The sequence below is a fragment of the Vanellus vanellus genome (assembly GCF_965231255.1).
Source record: "Vanellus vanellus genome assembly, chromosome: 1".
NCBI classification, from domain to species: domain Eukaryota; kingdom Metazoa; phylum Chordata; class Aves; order Charadriiformes; family Charadriidae; genus Vanellus; species Vanellus vanellus.
This window is the reverse complement of record NC_138905.1, coordinates 205568558-205583227: the sequence shown is the minus strand read 5'-3', so window position 1 is coordinate 205583227 and position 14670 is coordinate 205568558. Positions and strand designations below refer to the sequence as shown.

Genomic DNA, 14670 nt, shown 5'->3' with positions numbered 1-14670 from the left:
GCAAAGAAGGCAAAAAATCTTGCTGCAGAGTGGGTGTAGTATAAATGGGACCTGACACAGCCTGAATCTTTGATCATGAACTCCCATTGTGGAGTAAGCCAAACCTCCCGCCATATGCTCATTGAAAGCACATAACTTGCACACTGTTGTTCCACTTACAACTTTTTTGGAAAAAAAAAAATGGTCATAGTTGCAATATATTGACAGTATTTTCTTGTAGCTTTATGTCCTCTTCAGGAAAGAAGGATTATTAAATGCTGTAGATGAAGCTGCACAGGTACCTGTCTCTACAGGATTAAGGGGTAGGAAGACAGAAAGTCTGACCATAAACCACTGCTAGAGCTTGTTTTGGAGGTGTCTCACAACACAGAGAAAATATTCAAGGTCATAGTTCTCAGGGAGGCGAGAAACATAAACTCAGATAATGAAGGTAATTTCCTTTATCATCAAATATTCTGAAATCTTTGAAGCAAAATAGTGATAGAGGAGATGGCTAAACTGCATCCATTATTTCCTCAGTTTTGTTTCAGAACCATCTGTAATAAAAGGTGGTGGATTCACCATCCCTGGAGGTGTTTAAAAAAAGGGTAGACATGGTACTTGGGGACATGGTTGAGAAGTGGTTTTGTCAGGGTAGGTTAATGGTTGGACTTGATGATATTAAAGGTCCCTTCCAACCTCAACAATTCTATGATTCTAAAATTATCCTGGTCATTGATAGTATAGGTGGCTTAATTCACAACCTACATCTTAACAGCTATATTTGAAAATACATAGCATTTGGAAAGCTAAGTAAACCCAAGCATGGATTTTCCAGGAGCAAATCTTGTGAGAGAAAGGAAATTTCCTTCTATTAAAAAGTAATGGGGTTATTAGACATTGGGAAAAAATCAGGTGTCTCACTCTACTATGATTTTTTTACACGGTTTGCATGAAATTTTGCTAAATGAGTGTATTGGGTTTGCATGGCAAGGCTTTGGTAGCAGGGGGATTATAGGGGTGGCTTCTGTGAGAAGCTGCTAGAACCTTCCCCCATGTCTAATAGAGCCAATGCCAGCCAGCTCCAAGATGGACCCGCCGCTGGCCGAGGCCAAACCAAACAGTGATGGTGGTAGTGCCTCTGGGATAACATAGTTAAGAAGGGAGGAAAAAAACTGCTGCACAAGAGCAGCTGGGAGAAATGAGTGAGAATATGTGAGAGAAATAACTCTGCAGACACCAAGGTCAGTGAAGAAGGAGGCGGAGGAGATGCTCCAGGTGCTGGAGCAGAGGTTCCCCTGCAGCCCGTGGTGAAGACCACAGTGAGGCAGGCTGTCCCCCCTGCATCCCTTGGAGGTCCACGGTGGAGCAGATATCCACCTGTAGCCCGTGGAGGACCCCACGCCAGAGCAGCCAAAGGAGGCTGTGACTCCATGGAGAGCCTGCACTCGAGCAGGGTCCTGGCAGGACCTGTAACCCTGTGGAGGGAGAGGAATCCATGCTGGATGTTGAAGCAGGTTTGCTGGCAGGACTTGTGACCCCATGGAAGGGACCCACACTGGAGCAGTCTGTTCCTGAAGGACTGTACCCCATGGAAAGGACTCACACTGGAGCAGTTCATGAAGAACTGAAGCCTGTGGGAAAGACATTGGAGAAGTTCAGAGAGAACTGTCTCCCATGGGAGGGACCCCAAACTGGAGCAGGGGAAGAGTGTGAGGAGTCCTCCCCCTGAGGAGGAAGGAGCAGCAGAAACAACATGTGATGAACTGAACACAGCTCCCATTTCCCATCCCCCTGCGCCACTGTGGAGAGGAGGTAGAGAAAATTGGGAGTGAAGTCAAGCCCAGGAAGAAGGGAGGGGTGGGGGGAAGGTGTTTTAAGATTGGGTTTTATTTCTCATTTTCCTATTCTGATTCTGATTGGTAATAAATTCAATTAATTTCCCCAGGTTGAGTTTGTTTTGCCTGTGACAGTAATTGGTGAGTGATCCCTTCCTGTCCTTATCTCAAACTATGAATCTTTCATCATGCATTTTTCTCCCCCCTCATCCAGTTGAAGAGGGGAGTAATAGAGTGGCTTGGTGGGCACCTGGTGTCCAGCCAAGGTCAACCCACCACAATGAGCTAAAGAAAATTTGTCTTCATGAAATTTCTAGAAGAGATGTAAAACACTGGTCACACACTTGAACTCAGAAAGAAGTATGTGAGGTTCATTGTCAAATGAGGGGGTATTAAGTAGTAATACATTCTGGTTGCAGTTTTTTCCCAGTATCTTTGTTAATGACTTGGATGAATATAGAATAAGTTTGTTAAACTCACAAATGATAAAAAATTGAAAGGACTGTGTGTACTTTGGAATACATTTTTAAAATACATCACATTTTCACCAATGCGCTTCACGCAAGACTTGGATCAATTGCAACATATCCAGAGGAAAGCAACGAAAATTGTCAGAATGTAGACTAAAACATGTTCCACAAGGAAAACCTGAAAGAATCATGTTTCAGCAAGAGAAGTGCAGACAGAAAAGAAATGAAACAGCAGTCTTCAGTTATGTAAAGGATTTCTTTAAAGAAGAAGGGAACAAACTGTTCTCCAGGTCTACTAGAGATAGGACAAGAATGAGTGGCTTTAAATTGTGCCAGGGGAGACTTAGGTTAGAATTTAGGAAACATCTTCTAATGATAAGGATAATTAAGCAATGAATATATTACCTAGGAAGTTACAGAATCCTCTGTAGAGATTTTTAAGGACAAAGCAAGCTATCTGTCTAGAATGATTTAAATATAATTTCTCTCTCTTGGGGGATGGAGGGATAGAGAGGAGTAGATAAGATTATTTCTTGAGCTCCCTGTCTTATTTTCCAATCTATGGGTCATTTCTGTGAATTAGACCCAAGAAGGACGCAGAACACACCTGTAGTTCTAGCTTTCACTCTGTCATCTAAACTGACCAGTTTGTGTGTACTTTTTGTTGAATGTTCTGGCTCCAACGCCGAATGCAGAGAAAATTTGGCCTGCAAATGAGTTATCTTATGTCAAAGGTTATACGATAGAGCTTATAAATCTTACTGGTTGTGTTTGAGTTCTGGAAGCTGTATACTGACCAAAAATTTAAAACAAACCCATATGTTAATAAAAACATCTTAATCATAAGGAGGAAAAATAAAATAAGCTTGAGTTTGAGTGAGTGTAGTTATCGGTTGAATGTACAGTCATGCATCACTCATACTGTAAATTTCTTGTATGGTTTTCATCACTGTAGTGTCTGGATTCATCTCCCCAAGATTTGGCTAGATAAATGGTAGGTATTTTCACTAAGCCTCATGTCTAGACTGCTTCCGTATTCATTGGAGAAAAAGAAAAGCACCTCTGAGATAGATGTCTGAGACCAAAAAAGAGCTTTTTTATGGGATATATTTCTCCCCTTTGAAAGCTTGAATGATTAACTTAGACAACTGCTTTATAGACAGCTAGAGTTAAGTGACATGAATCCAATCCTGAATGTCGAATATATTGGCTTATCCATACCAAATGATTTGATCATTTATTCTTCACTTCTGCTGTGTGTTGGATTTATAACAAATTTATTTCTTCTACTGATCTTGATATGAATTCCAATAGATAGAAATAGCTTTCGTAAAATAGCTCCAACATTTCAGTGTCTGTGGCTGTTGGGATCACAGCTAATCTTGGGAATGGAACCAATTCCTATTTGAAAGTTAATTGGACCAGAAAGAGAAGAAAATGAACTTGCATTTCAGTAATGTGCAGTATATGATGCCCATCTTTGGAGAAGACCCGTGTTTGTCAGAGATGTTTTCCAGTCCTGGGGCCATAACAAATATATTGTATATGCTGTTTCCAAGTAGACTAACCTGTTAACTTCTGTCATTTGGTATTGTCAGTCTGCTAGCCATGGTAAAATACTGTAACAATATATAAATATTGCATCCTCTTCATCATAGAAAATTAATAATAAGTTACTTCCTGCACAGTAGTTCCAAAATAAGAATTATGAGTGGGGATGCTACTGTTTGCAGCCGGCAGCCACTTTGCTGTATGTCTCCTGGCAAGACAATCAGGAATGATTGCCTGTGCTTAGAGGGGCGGGGGAAAAGGTTTCCCAGAATGAAAAGGCTGCTGGAAGATGAAAGATTCTGAAATTTAATTATAACACTGTAATTGATCACCAAAATATTTCTGGTGAAAGCAAGCAAGCAAGCAAGAAGAAAAAGAAAAGAAATAGGAAAGAAAGGAAAGGAGAAAAGCCAACCATGTGCATTCCAGCAGAAAAATATGTCAAGAAAATACTCCTCTATCTCTTTAGTTTATTCTGAACACACTGAAAAGATTTAGGTAACAGATTTGACTTTTCATTTAAATGGAAATAAATGAAATTAAGTCATTGACTGCTGAAATGAAATTGGATAGGGGATAGCCTAGCTGGTACAGCAGAAGACAAATAAAAAAAAAACTGAAAGGCCACTGAACTTTTAAAATCAAAAAGATTACTCATGATTTCAGTTACTAGGGTGGAGGGTGGTTGTGTATAGGCTCCAGTTGCAGCAATGTTGAAGTCACTAGGAGGAATCCTGGACTCCCAAACTCCTGTACTTACAAAGTGTTCCTAAATACCAAAATTGGTCCAGTGCTTTATACACTTCAGCTGCCAGAAGATATCGAAGTCTCCCTGAAGAAGTACTAATCTCTCTCTAAACAGATGTAAGACCGAGTGCACATCTGGCATTGTGTTTGTGTGGCTGATGTATTTTGCAATGGAAAAATGCCTATGGAGTGTGGAATGAGGGAAGCAGGGTTCAAAAAATCTGAGATTTTGTTTGTAAGGTACTTAGCTGTAGTATCAACCCTAATATGTACATTTTCTTCCGTAGGCATCTCCAGCTCTGATTTTACAGGAAACAAATAGAGTAACTCTTCATTTACATGTGGGGATTTTGTTGGTTTTTTTTTTCCCAACATGATGACTGTGTGGTATCTTTTTGGGAAAAAAATAGCGGTATGTTAAATCATCACAATTCCACCTGACCAGGGAACAGAAAAGCAAGGAGAGAAGGGATCAAGAAAATTAAATCTTTGAAGATTTTCCCTGTCTCTGGTTTGGTTCCAGTATATTCAGGTGGAATTGGTGTTACTGGTCATTAAGCAGGTGTCAGTAGTATCTACATTTGAGCGATGACCTACAAAAAGCAGGCTTCTAAATGAGGAAAATTCCACAGAATCATAGTCCTTTAAGGAGGAAAAAGAAACCATTCTTGTATATGGTGTCCTTGTGTTTGGGAAAGACTTAATCTGTGTTTCCAGGCAGTTGTATTGGTGTTTTATCTTGTTCCTGGATTTGCTAATTTAAAAAAACAATCAAACAACCAAACCAAACCAAAGCAAACCAAACCCACAAAAAAAAAAAAAAAAAAAAAAAGCTCTGGGAAAGACCGGGAGCTTGTTGATAGAGACTTCCAGGCTTGAACCAGTTATCTTTGGGCACGATAATTTTTATTTTCTGATAAATGAGTTATCTGCATTTCAAGGTTGAATTAGTTGGTGAGGAAGGGTTACGATATACATTTGTGAGAACTTACCTTTTATTTATTGGCATAATCCTAAACATATTTTTTTAAATGATGGTGTTTTAAAAAGCATTGATTGTGTAGCTCAGTTCATATGAGTTAGCCCGGGTTCTTTTAGTTTGCTTTTATGCAAGAAATATATTCCGCAATACATGGGACAGAATGTATTCCAGAAAATGAATCACTCACCAGCCTGTAGCATAATGGAGGATAAACAATAGATAACCAGAAAATAACTACTTTTTCGACAACAGCTGTAAGATTCATGTCTGCTGTCTTTACTTGGGCAAACATCTTTCTGAAGTTTAAGAATTGTGTCTAAATAGAGATGCTGCACTCAGTTTCTCAGAATTACCCCAGGTTAGTTTCAGGTTTTTTGCCTTATAAAATGTTTGTGACACTACATACAACTAATTTTTTTCCCTGTCAGCTGTAGCCAATTATTTTGGACAAATAAGCATTCTCCTCAGCATGTCTGATTTTTATGCCAACTGAGCCTGTGAATGCCTTTATTCATTCTGCATAAACTCCGCCCTCGTCAGTCTGTTATATTAAAAATTGTTTCTGCACGCTGAATAGATGACTGTGCCACTGATTCCTTGCACGGGGATTCTGAACTCTTCTGATGGAGATGTTGCACCATCTCCAGTTACTACCATTTAGCTGTGTTATGCTATGTGTGAAAGACATGCTAACATGAAAACCCACATCTGAGTGCCAGCTACTGTCAAGAAGCTACAGAAGCTTCAAATGCCTAAATGAAGGCGGTTGCTAATGAAATGTGGCAAGTCAAACCTTGATCCGAGGTAGAAGCAAAGCTTTTCTTCGTGTTTGTCTGATATTTGCAATGCTTTATGCTGGGATAAAGTCCCAGTTTGATCAAAACACATCTTAGTAAAGTTGTCCAAGCGAAATAAGAAAGGAGTGAGGGGATGTCAATTGCTGTTTCAAACACCATTCATTCTGAATCAAAGAAAATGTTAATCTGTGTCAGGAAGCTGAATTAAGTAAACGTTGACTGCCTTTGTAGCAAAGATCAAGTCAAAGTTACAGTGCAAATGAAGCAGGAACCCCTGTAACACTGGAGTCGTTTTAATGTATGTCTATATATGGGAATTAATAGGAAATGAAGCAAGAAATACAGTGTTTGGGAAAGAATCTCGTCATGATTTGCAGAGATAATTACAGGCAAAAAGGAGATTGAATATAGCAACAGGAAAAGCAGAATAATTATGCAGCAATTAACAGGAAAGCTGTGTGGTTCTTTGAAAAAAATAACAGTCATCGGGTTAAAAATATATGCTGAGTACAGAAATGTTTTAGTACTCAATACATCAAGTATTTGAATTCATTTCCTAAAGTAAAATACTGTTTCATAAAATAAATATCTCATTTATATGATAAAATATGTTATACATTTTATATATTCATTTTAATTGTTTGTATTTTTGTCTTAAATATGTCATCTGAATCGGAGAAAAAATTCGGATTGTGGGTGCATGGTGTCATAATGACAAGAAGATACAGATTTTAAGGGAATATTTCAAGGACTGCAGTAGACAGTAGAAAAATAGCTACTCCTAGATTTGCAAGAGAATTAGTTTCTCATGTGTGCTAAAATCTTCATGTTTTGATAAAAGTATTGTCTACTTCTATTTCACTGGAGGCAAACTCGAGTTTTGGTGGTTTTGTAGGTCTTCTGATAATTAGTTAGCAACAGCACACTCAAAAGTACTCTTTCTGAAATGTAACTTGCAAAGATTCCTCTGGCAATCTGTGGGAATGTCTGATAGTGCTTTTTACAGGGAATCTCACGCAGTGGCATCTTCAAGTGCATTAAAATGACAGCTGGGGGTCACTGCACTCAGGCGTGGGACCCTCTTGTTGAAGAGAGCAAGGAGCCACCACTGTGTAGCCGCATCACTAAGGATAGTTTTCAAGAGGTGAAATCTTTCGTTTAAAGCTAGTGGGGAAAAATCAGCTTGATAATGAGTAAAAAGCCACATATTTTGTGTTGTAATTCGAGGCAGGGGGACCTTCTCTGAATTGTGTCGTTTGTGTCAGTATGTTATTAACAAGCATATCTGTCCTTTTTTGGCTTTCTTAAACATTGACTCTGGATCTGAGATATGCAATCTCCATTGCTTTAAATACATTCACCATTTACTCCAGATAAAAGATGGAATAATACATGCCTCCTCCTTCAGGAATTGCTTGGGCAAGTCAAGACCACACTTGCAAACTGTCCTGAAATATGACACAAGCTCCTCTCCTGCCTCTGCACTGCACATCCCCAGTGCGAAAAAATGAGGAGAGGGCAGAAGGTGAAGGGCTGGTGTGCCGGGACACGCTGAGACTGTGGGCAGGGAGGGAGTCTGCCCCGTGGGTTCAGGTGGAGACCTCCGAGAGGATGCTGCCTTTCCCTTCTGCGAATGGGCTCTGAGACAACAAAGAGGGCATCAAATACCGATAACGATAAAAAGCAATACTCCTGCCAGTAGTAATAATTAATGCTTCTATGGTGCCCTTCATTCGTTGACCTCTAATCACTTTGCATCCGTTGATTAAACCTACATAGAATCTCTGAAATAGGTCAATATAATTTCTGTTCACGCATCTATACTGGGCTATCTATCTATACGTATAAATCAATGAAAAAATGAATTCTCACTAAGAAGTATTAAAAACTGCTTGGATTAAATGTTGTCAACAAACCCCACCCCAGCAACAGATAAAAGCAAAGCATTTGAACATCTAAGATACTGCTTTTGTAGTATACAGATACTACCGGTGAATGCGTAGGCTCAGATATTTTCTTTGCTGTGTGGTGAAATGCCCGAATATAGAAACCTGTACAAAACCAACGTGAATGCTTGACTGGAAGAGTTCGTGTGTATAAATCATATGAAGATTATCCGTAATGCTGAGAATCATTCCAAGCATTCTGGTCACAGGAATTATAATTTGTGTTAATTGCATGCTGTGCGCTGACCGTGGCTGGCAGCATAGGTGCGGATACAAACGGTCTTTTATTCCCTCCCCTGCAGGAGCAAATATTAAGAGACTTGATTATTGATTAAGGAAAATTCCTACTCAAAAGATGCAATGATTGTGTTACTAGTGCACTGTATCCTTTTCTTTTTAGGTTATTCAATACTTCAAGCTATTATGGAAAAAGCGGGACAAAATAGCTGGCAAGTCAGTGCCATCTGTGTGGAGAATTTTAACGATGCCAGCTACAGGCGGCTTTTAGAAGATCTGGACCGAAGGCAAGAAAAGAAATTTGTAATAGACTGTGAAATAGAGAGGCTTCAGAATCTCTTAGAACAGGTAATACCTGCTTTTAATGTCACTCTAAGCACATGATCTCCAGATGAGATACCATTGTGCGCTGTGTTTCGTTTATTTTCTCAATGGAAATGAGACTGCGTGCTCTTTCTTTCTGTTTTTCTTCATGGGCCTATATTTGCGAGTCCGCTTGCCCGCTCCGTTCTCTTTTCCTGTATGATTCTTGTCTTAACAGCCAGCGCAGCAGGGCAGGGAGCCCCCCCTTTCCCACTCAGCAGGTCTGTGGGCTGCACCTTTGGGGCTGCGTCCCAGCGCCTCCGTCCCTGGCGCGTCTTGCATCGGGCTCTTAGGGCTGGCAGAACAACGCGGTGTTGCTGAATTGCCGAGCTGACCTCAGCCAGCACCTTCGTGTGGGTAAAGCTCGGTTCTGTTTGAGGGAAAAAAAAAAAAAAAAGCTTATTTGAATCCACTATGACCTTCTATTTACCGAATAGCATAGGCCATGTATTTCTAGCCATAAAATGCTGTAAAATTATTATTACACATATTTAAACTGGTAGTTTTATTACCTTAGCAGAGTATTTATGGACATGAAGAACAGTAAAATAAAGGTGCTATTGAACTGGGAACAGGTTCTCCGTTCTGTTTTTCATGGAAAGCTGCTATTAGATAAAGAAAATACTGGTCAAGACAGACGGGCTTACACTGGGTAGTACCTATACCAGTGTGTAAAGTGAATATAAAATCCTGCTGCTCTGATGTGACAAATCTATCTCTATGATGAGCTCTTTCTTAAATGATTGAAAAAATAAAACAATGCTTTGAAAGGACCGTTTTGTCAAGTGATGGGAAAATAACTTAGGGTTAACTCTCTGCTTCTTGCATGATCCCACATATTATGCTGATGTGGTGCAAATGCACCGTTCAGAACCTCCTGCTGCTGCTGCTGCTGCTGCTGCAGGAATTGCAGGGAATGAATGCCATCTGCTGGTGGTAGATCCTCCGCCGTCACGCTGCTTCTCTTTGCTAGCGTATTAGAGAATTTTGAAGATTTTGTTCCAAAAACGTTCACGATGCATCTGCTACTGAAGTCACAGACATATGAAATGTCGTTTGTGATACAGAAATGCATAAAATAGTACTCATAGAAATATATACGTCAATTTTGCTTTCATTGGCAGGAGATAAAAAGGGAAACTGAGAATTAATAGCGTGGCTGATTTAACAAGGACTTTTTCTGTGACTGTTGCCAAGAGAAGAATAGATGATTCCATATTGCTATAGATATTCATTTGGCCGTTTTTTTTTTATTCTGAATGCCATTATGTTTTAACACGTGCTTTCTATAGCTTATAATGAAATCCTCCACCAGTTCAGCCTATGTTGTAGTGAAACAGAACACCCATTTGAGGGTCTTTTAAAATACAATTAGAAGAATAATTTCTCTCTCAGCTCTGTGTGTGCGCACATATGTATGTACCTGATTTCTTTTACACAGCAGGCCAATGCGACTTAGAAAAAGTGTGCTATATTACCATAAGTCTTCAAGTACACCCACCATCCCGCGTAGGTGTATCTACTGAGTATACACTCAGTTTCAAAGCAAAATGAAGTCATCCAGTATGTGTTTGGATCTCACGTGTACATTTTGGTTGCTTCCAGAAAATGCTGCTCATTTTCCTGCCAGATTGGCACCTGCGTAGTTGGTTCCCTTTTAGAAACGTAACCTGTGCTCTTTGTTCAGATCATGCAGAACTGAACTGGATATTGATTTTAATGTGGTTATGTTCCTCAGACTTCATACAGGTCTGGATTTTGCACGCCTAAAATAGATACTTAATGCAGGTATGGTAAGTCATAAAAATGCAGTGCCTGGCCCCAACAGACTGAATAAGATGTGGGGAGTTTGGCTGACTCCTCTACAGGGCCAGCCCCAAAGCTAACTGAGTCCTCTTTCCATTAACTGCACAGGGAGAGCGGCAGGTAGGAGGTAACACCTAACTGGCAACATACCTGTATCTTAGCCAGTCATACAAGCACTTTTAGGAAGTGATTCATCTGGCTACTCTCTAATTTTGGACGAGCTCAATTTTACCCAGGAAATGAGCTCTTCTTTACTTGTGCTGGTGTTTCATCACACCTAAGTGCAAAGCCTCTGGCCTTAAATCTATTCTAAGGGAGATAAATTGACTTTGAGGCATGTGTTTTTTTCTTTTCTCAGTAGTCACTGCGTGTATATATATAAATATATATATTTACACTTGACCTAATTAAATTGAATTAATATATTTCACAACATTTATGTAATTTTTCCAGGTCATGTGAATTCTTTTCTTCCCCAACATGCCTGGATATCCTCTCCATCCTTCCAAAGGAAGGTCACTGTGCAAACAGGAATGGCATTATAGCCAGAATAGACAAAGAATGCAGAAGAGCTGCAGCTTTGCTCTGCACTGTGAAGGCCCTGGGCTTCCTACACAGGCTGATCTCTGTGTAGGCCCGGGGTGCTGGTTTGGGGCTCCAAAATGAAAGGACTTTGCCTTCGGAGATCAAGGGGTGCTTAAGGATGGGCAGTCAGGAAAAGTCTCAGACACAAAAACATTTAGTCTGCCAAAAATGAGATGAAAGCAAAAAGAGCCTCGCTCAACGTAGAAAATGCAAAATAACAGCCATTTTAAAATATCGGCCGCTGACTTTTTCCCTTTGCGTGATGGCAGACGGGCAAGGTGGCTTCACAAATGGACTAAAAGTTGGCGTGCTCTTCTCTGCATACACAGAGGAATTGATTAAGCTTCAGTGACTCTAATTAACTCAACTTCTTTTCTGCCTAGTTCTCCTGTAATTGAGAGCCTAAGTTGTGACTATACTGTAATACTTTGCAATGTACAAGTAAATGTTCTGCAGAACATTTAGGAAAAGTAATTAAATCTCAGTAATGAGACCGTAACTCAAAGTGCTTTGCCCTTAAATCTGTGCTAATGAAGGGAGAGAAACTGGCTCGTGGGCTTGTGGGTTTCTTCTCAAGTGACTGCCTATATATATACACATTCACACTTCTCATGACTGTGGACCTCAAGCAGTGGAGACTGGAGACTTTTTCACTGGCTGTGTTCAAAAAGTGAGGATGTGCGCTGCTCCCCTGCCCATACATGGTGTCCACTCATCTGACCTGGGTTCTGCTCGTTGTCCTCTCCCAGGTGCCCAGCTCAGAAAAAGAGCACCTTGCTGTTTCCTCACTTCTTGTGCAACTCTAATCTTACCATTTTCTGTTTCCTTTTGTCTCGTATATTTTTCTTAGTTCATTAGTTTTTCTCATTTATTTTCTTGTCTCCGTGTGCCTTGGGGTGTGTAAAAGCTGCTTCCACACTCCTTACCTGAGGCTTGTTTTCAGGGAAAATTTCTCTCCTGGAACCCAGTGATGTATCTGAAATCCAGACTCCCCCTCTGCGCAACCGAGGTGTCATGCATTTTTCACCGTATGATCTTTTCAGGGGTTTATGTTGCTATATTGAGGTTGCGGTTTTGGGCAAGGGCCAAACCTGTACTCCTTTTAATGGTGAAGTATAGAGAGATGGAGTTTCATTGTCAGATTTTCATTCTAGAAAGGGAGAGCAGGGCCAGCATTAAATTCAGGAGCTGCATCCAGCCTGCACACAAGTGTTCATATCTGATTTGCTTGGATTGCCCACTACTGTCTTAGCTGCAGAAGAGGTTTCAGATCTTGCCTGTCAAGGCTCTGCCAAGTCTTACAAGACTGTGATGGTTTTCTTAATAACGCTATGCTGCTCTTCTTTGGTCATGCTCACCCACACATGATCACAGTCTCCAGTAGCAACAGGATTTATTTGGGGGTGATTGGAAACATTTTGCTTAGTTTCTGTATTAGAGCCAGTTGGCATGGCTTAGCTCAAAGCCCAGTTTAAACCCAACACTGGAGCAAGACATCAGTTTCTGCAGGGTCACAGAATTGTTGCTTTGATTCATCAGTAACACAGACAGTGTCTTCAGCCTATCTGAGTCAGTAGATCTCTACCTACTCCTGAGAATCTGCTGTAACTCTAAGCATACCAAGATAATGTTAGCTCTTTTTTAGGCTTTATTCTCAGGATGGTAAAAGAACACCATACCTCTTTTATATGTTACAACAGCCATAACCAGGAAAACCTTTTTGTTACCTGTGAGTGAAACTCCTCCTTTACACTCCTCTGGGTGACGTTACCATCCTGCAATGCCAGGCTCTAAGAGACAGACCACAAACATCAAGACTTTTGCCATAAGTGTTTTCGTTACGTGCCCCCTTTAAGTGGTGCACATGATTTGCCTTTGGGGAAGAAAGGCAAGTCCTGACCCATTTTAATTTACTGCTGTAGACCTGCGGTATGGCTGGGGGTGGTGTGACTCGCAGCACAGGGATCTCGTAGCACGGGGTGTGACATGTAGCATGGGGAACAAACGAGAGCAGTTAAAGACATGTGCACACCTGCAAGTCTGTGATCTAATTGGCATCGCAGAGACATAGTGGATGGCTCCTATGACTGGAGTGTTGAAATGGAAGCATACAGACTCTTCAGGAAGGACAGGCAGGGGAGACAAGGAGGGGGCGTCACCCTTGTCAATGACCAGCTGGAGGGCATGGAGCTCTGCCTGGGGATGAGATGCAGACCGAGAGATTATGGGTCAAGACTAAAGGGCAGGGACAGGTGATATTGCAGTGGGGGTCTGCTACATGCCACCTGAAAAGGAAGACAGAACAGATGAGGGCCTCTATAGACAAACAGGAGCAGCCTCGTTTCCACAAGCCCTGGTCCTCATGGGGGACTTCAGCCACCCTGATATATGTTGGAAGGACAACACGGCAGGGCATAAGCAATACAAGAGGTTCCTGGAATGCGTTGATGATAACTTCCTTCTCCAAGTGGCAGAGGAGCCAATGAGAAGAAGTGCCACGCTGGACCTTGTTCTCACCAACAAGGAGGAGCTGGTGGGGAATGTCATGCTCAAGGGCAGCCTTGGCTGCAATGACCATGAGATGGTGGAGTTCAAGAGCCTTAGTGCAGCAAGGAGGGTACACAGCAAGCTCACTACCCTGGACTTCAGGAAAAGACTTTGGCCTCTTCGGGGATGTGCTTTGTAGGGTACCATGGGGGATAAAGCCCTGGAGGGAAGAGGGGCCCAAGAAAGCCGGTTACTATTCAGAGATTACCTCCGCCAAGCTCAGGAGTAATGCATCCCAACAAAGAGTAAGTCAGGAAAAAAAAGCAGGAGGCCTGCACAGATGAACAAGTCGATCCTGGACAATCTCAAACACGAAAAGGAAGCCTACAGAGGGTGGAAGCAAGGACAGGTAGCCTGGGAGGAATACAGAGAAATTGTCTGAGCAGCCAGGGATGTGGTTAGGCAAGGTAAAGCCCTGATAGAGTTAAATCTGGCCAGGCATGTCAGGGGCAACAAGAAAGTCTTCTATAGGTATGTCAGTGATAAAAGGAAGACTAGGGAAAATGTGGGCTTACTCAGGAAGGAAACGGGAGACCTGGTCACCCGGGGCATGGAGAAGGCTGAGATACTCAATGATTTTTTTGCCTCAGTCTTCACTGGGAAGGGCTCTAACCACCCCACCCGAGTTGCAGAAGGCAAAGGCAGGGACTGGGAGAATGAGGTACTGCCCACTGTAGGAGAAGACCAGGTTTGCGACCAGCTGAGGCACCTGAAGGTGTACAAGCACATGGCACCTGATGAGATTAATTCGCTGGTCCTAAGGGAACTGGTGAATGAAGTTGCCAAGCCACTATACATCATATTTGAGAAGTCGTGGCAGTC

General features: G+C 41.5%; 1 protein-coding gene across 3 annotated transcripts in view; it reads left to right on the top strand.

The window, feature by feature from the left end:
* Positions 1-14670, top strand: part of GRIA4 (glutamate ionotropic receptor AMPA type subunit 4) — a gene marked incomplete at both ends in the record, with an annotated part of 232294 nt that overhangs the window by 122831 nt on the left and 94793 nt on the right. For all 3 annotated transcript variants that reach the window (XM_082483508.1, XM_082483509.1, XM_082483510.1), the window contains one exon: positions 8711-8895. In XM_082483508.1, the coding sequence (XP_082339634.1) occupies positions 8711-8895 (185 nt within the window). The remainder of the gene's footprint in view (positions 1-8710; positions 8896-14670) is intronic.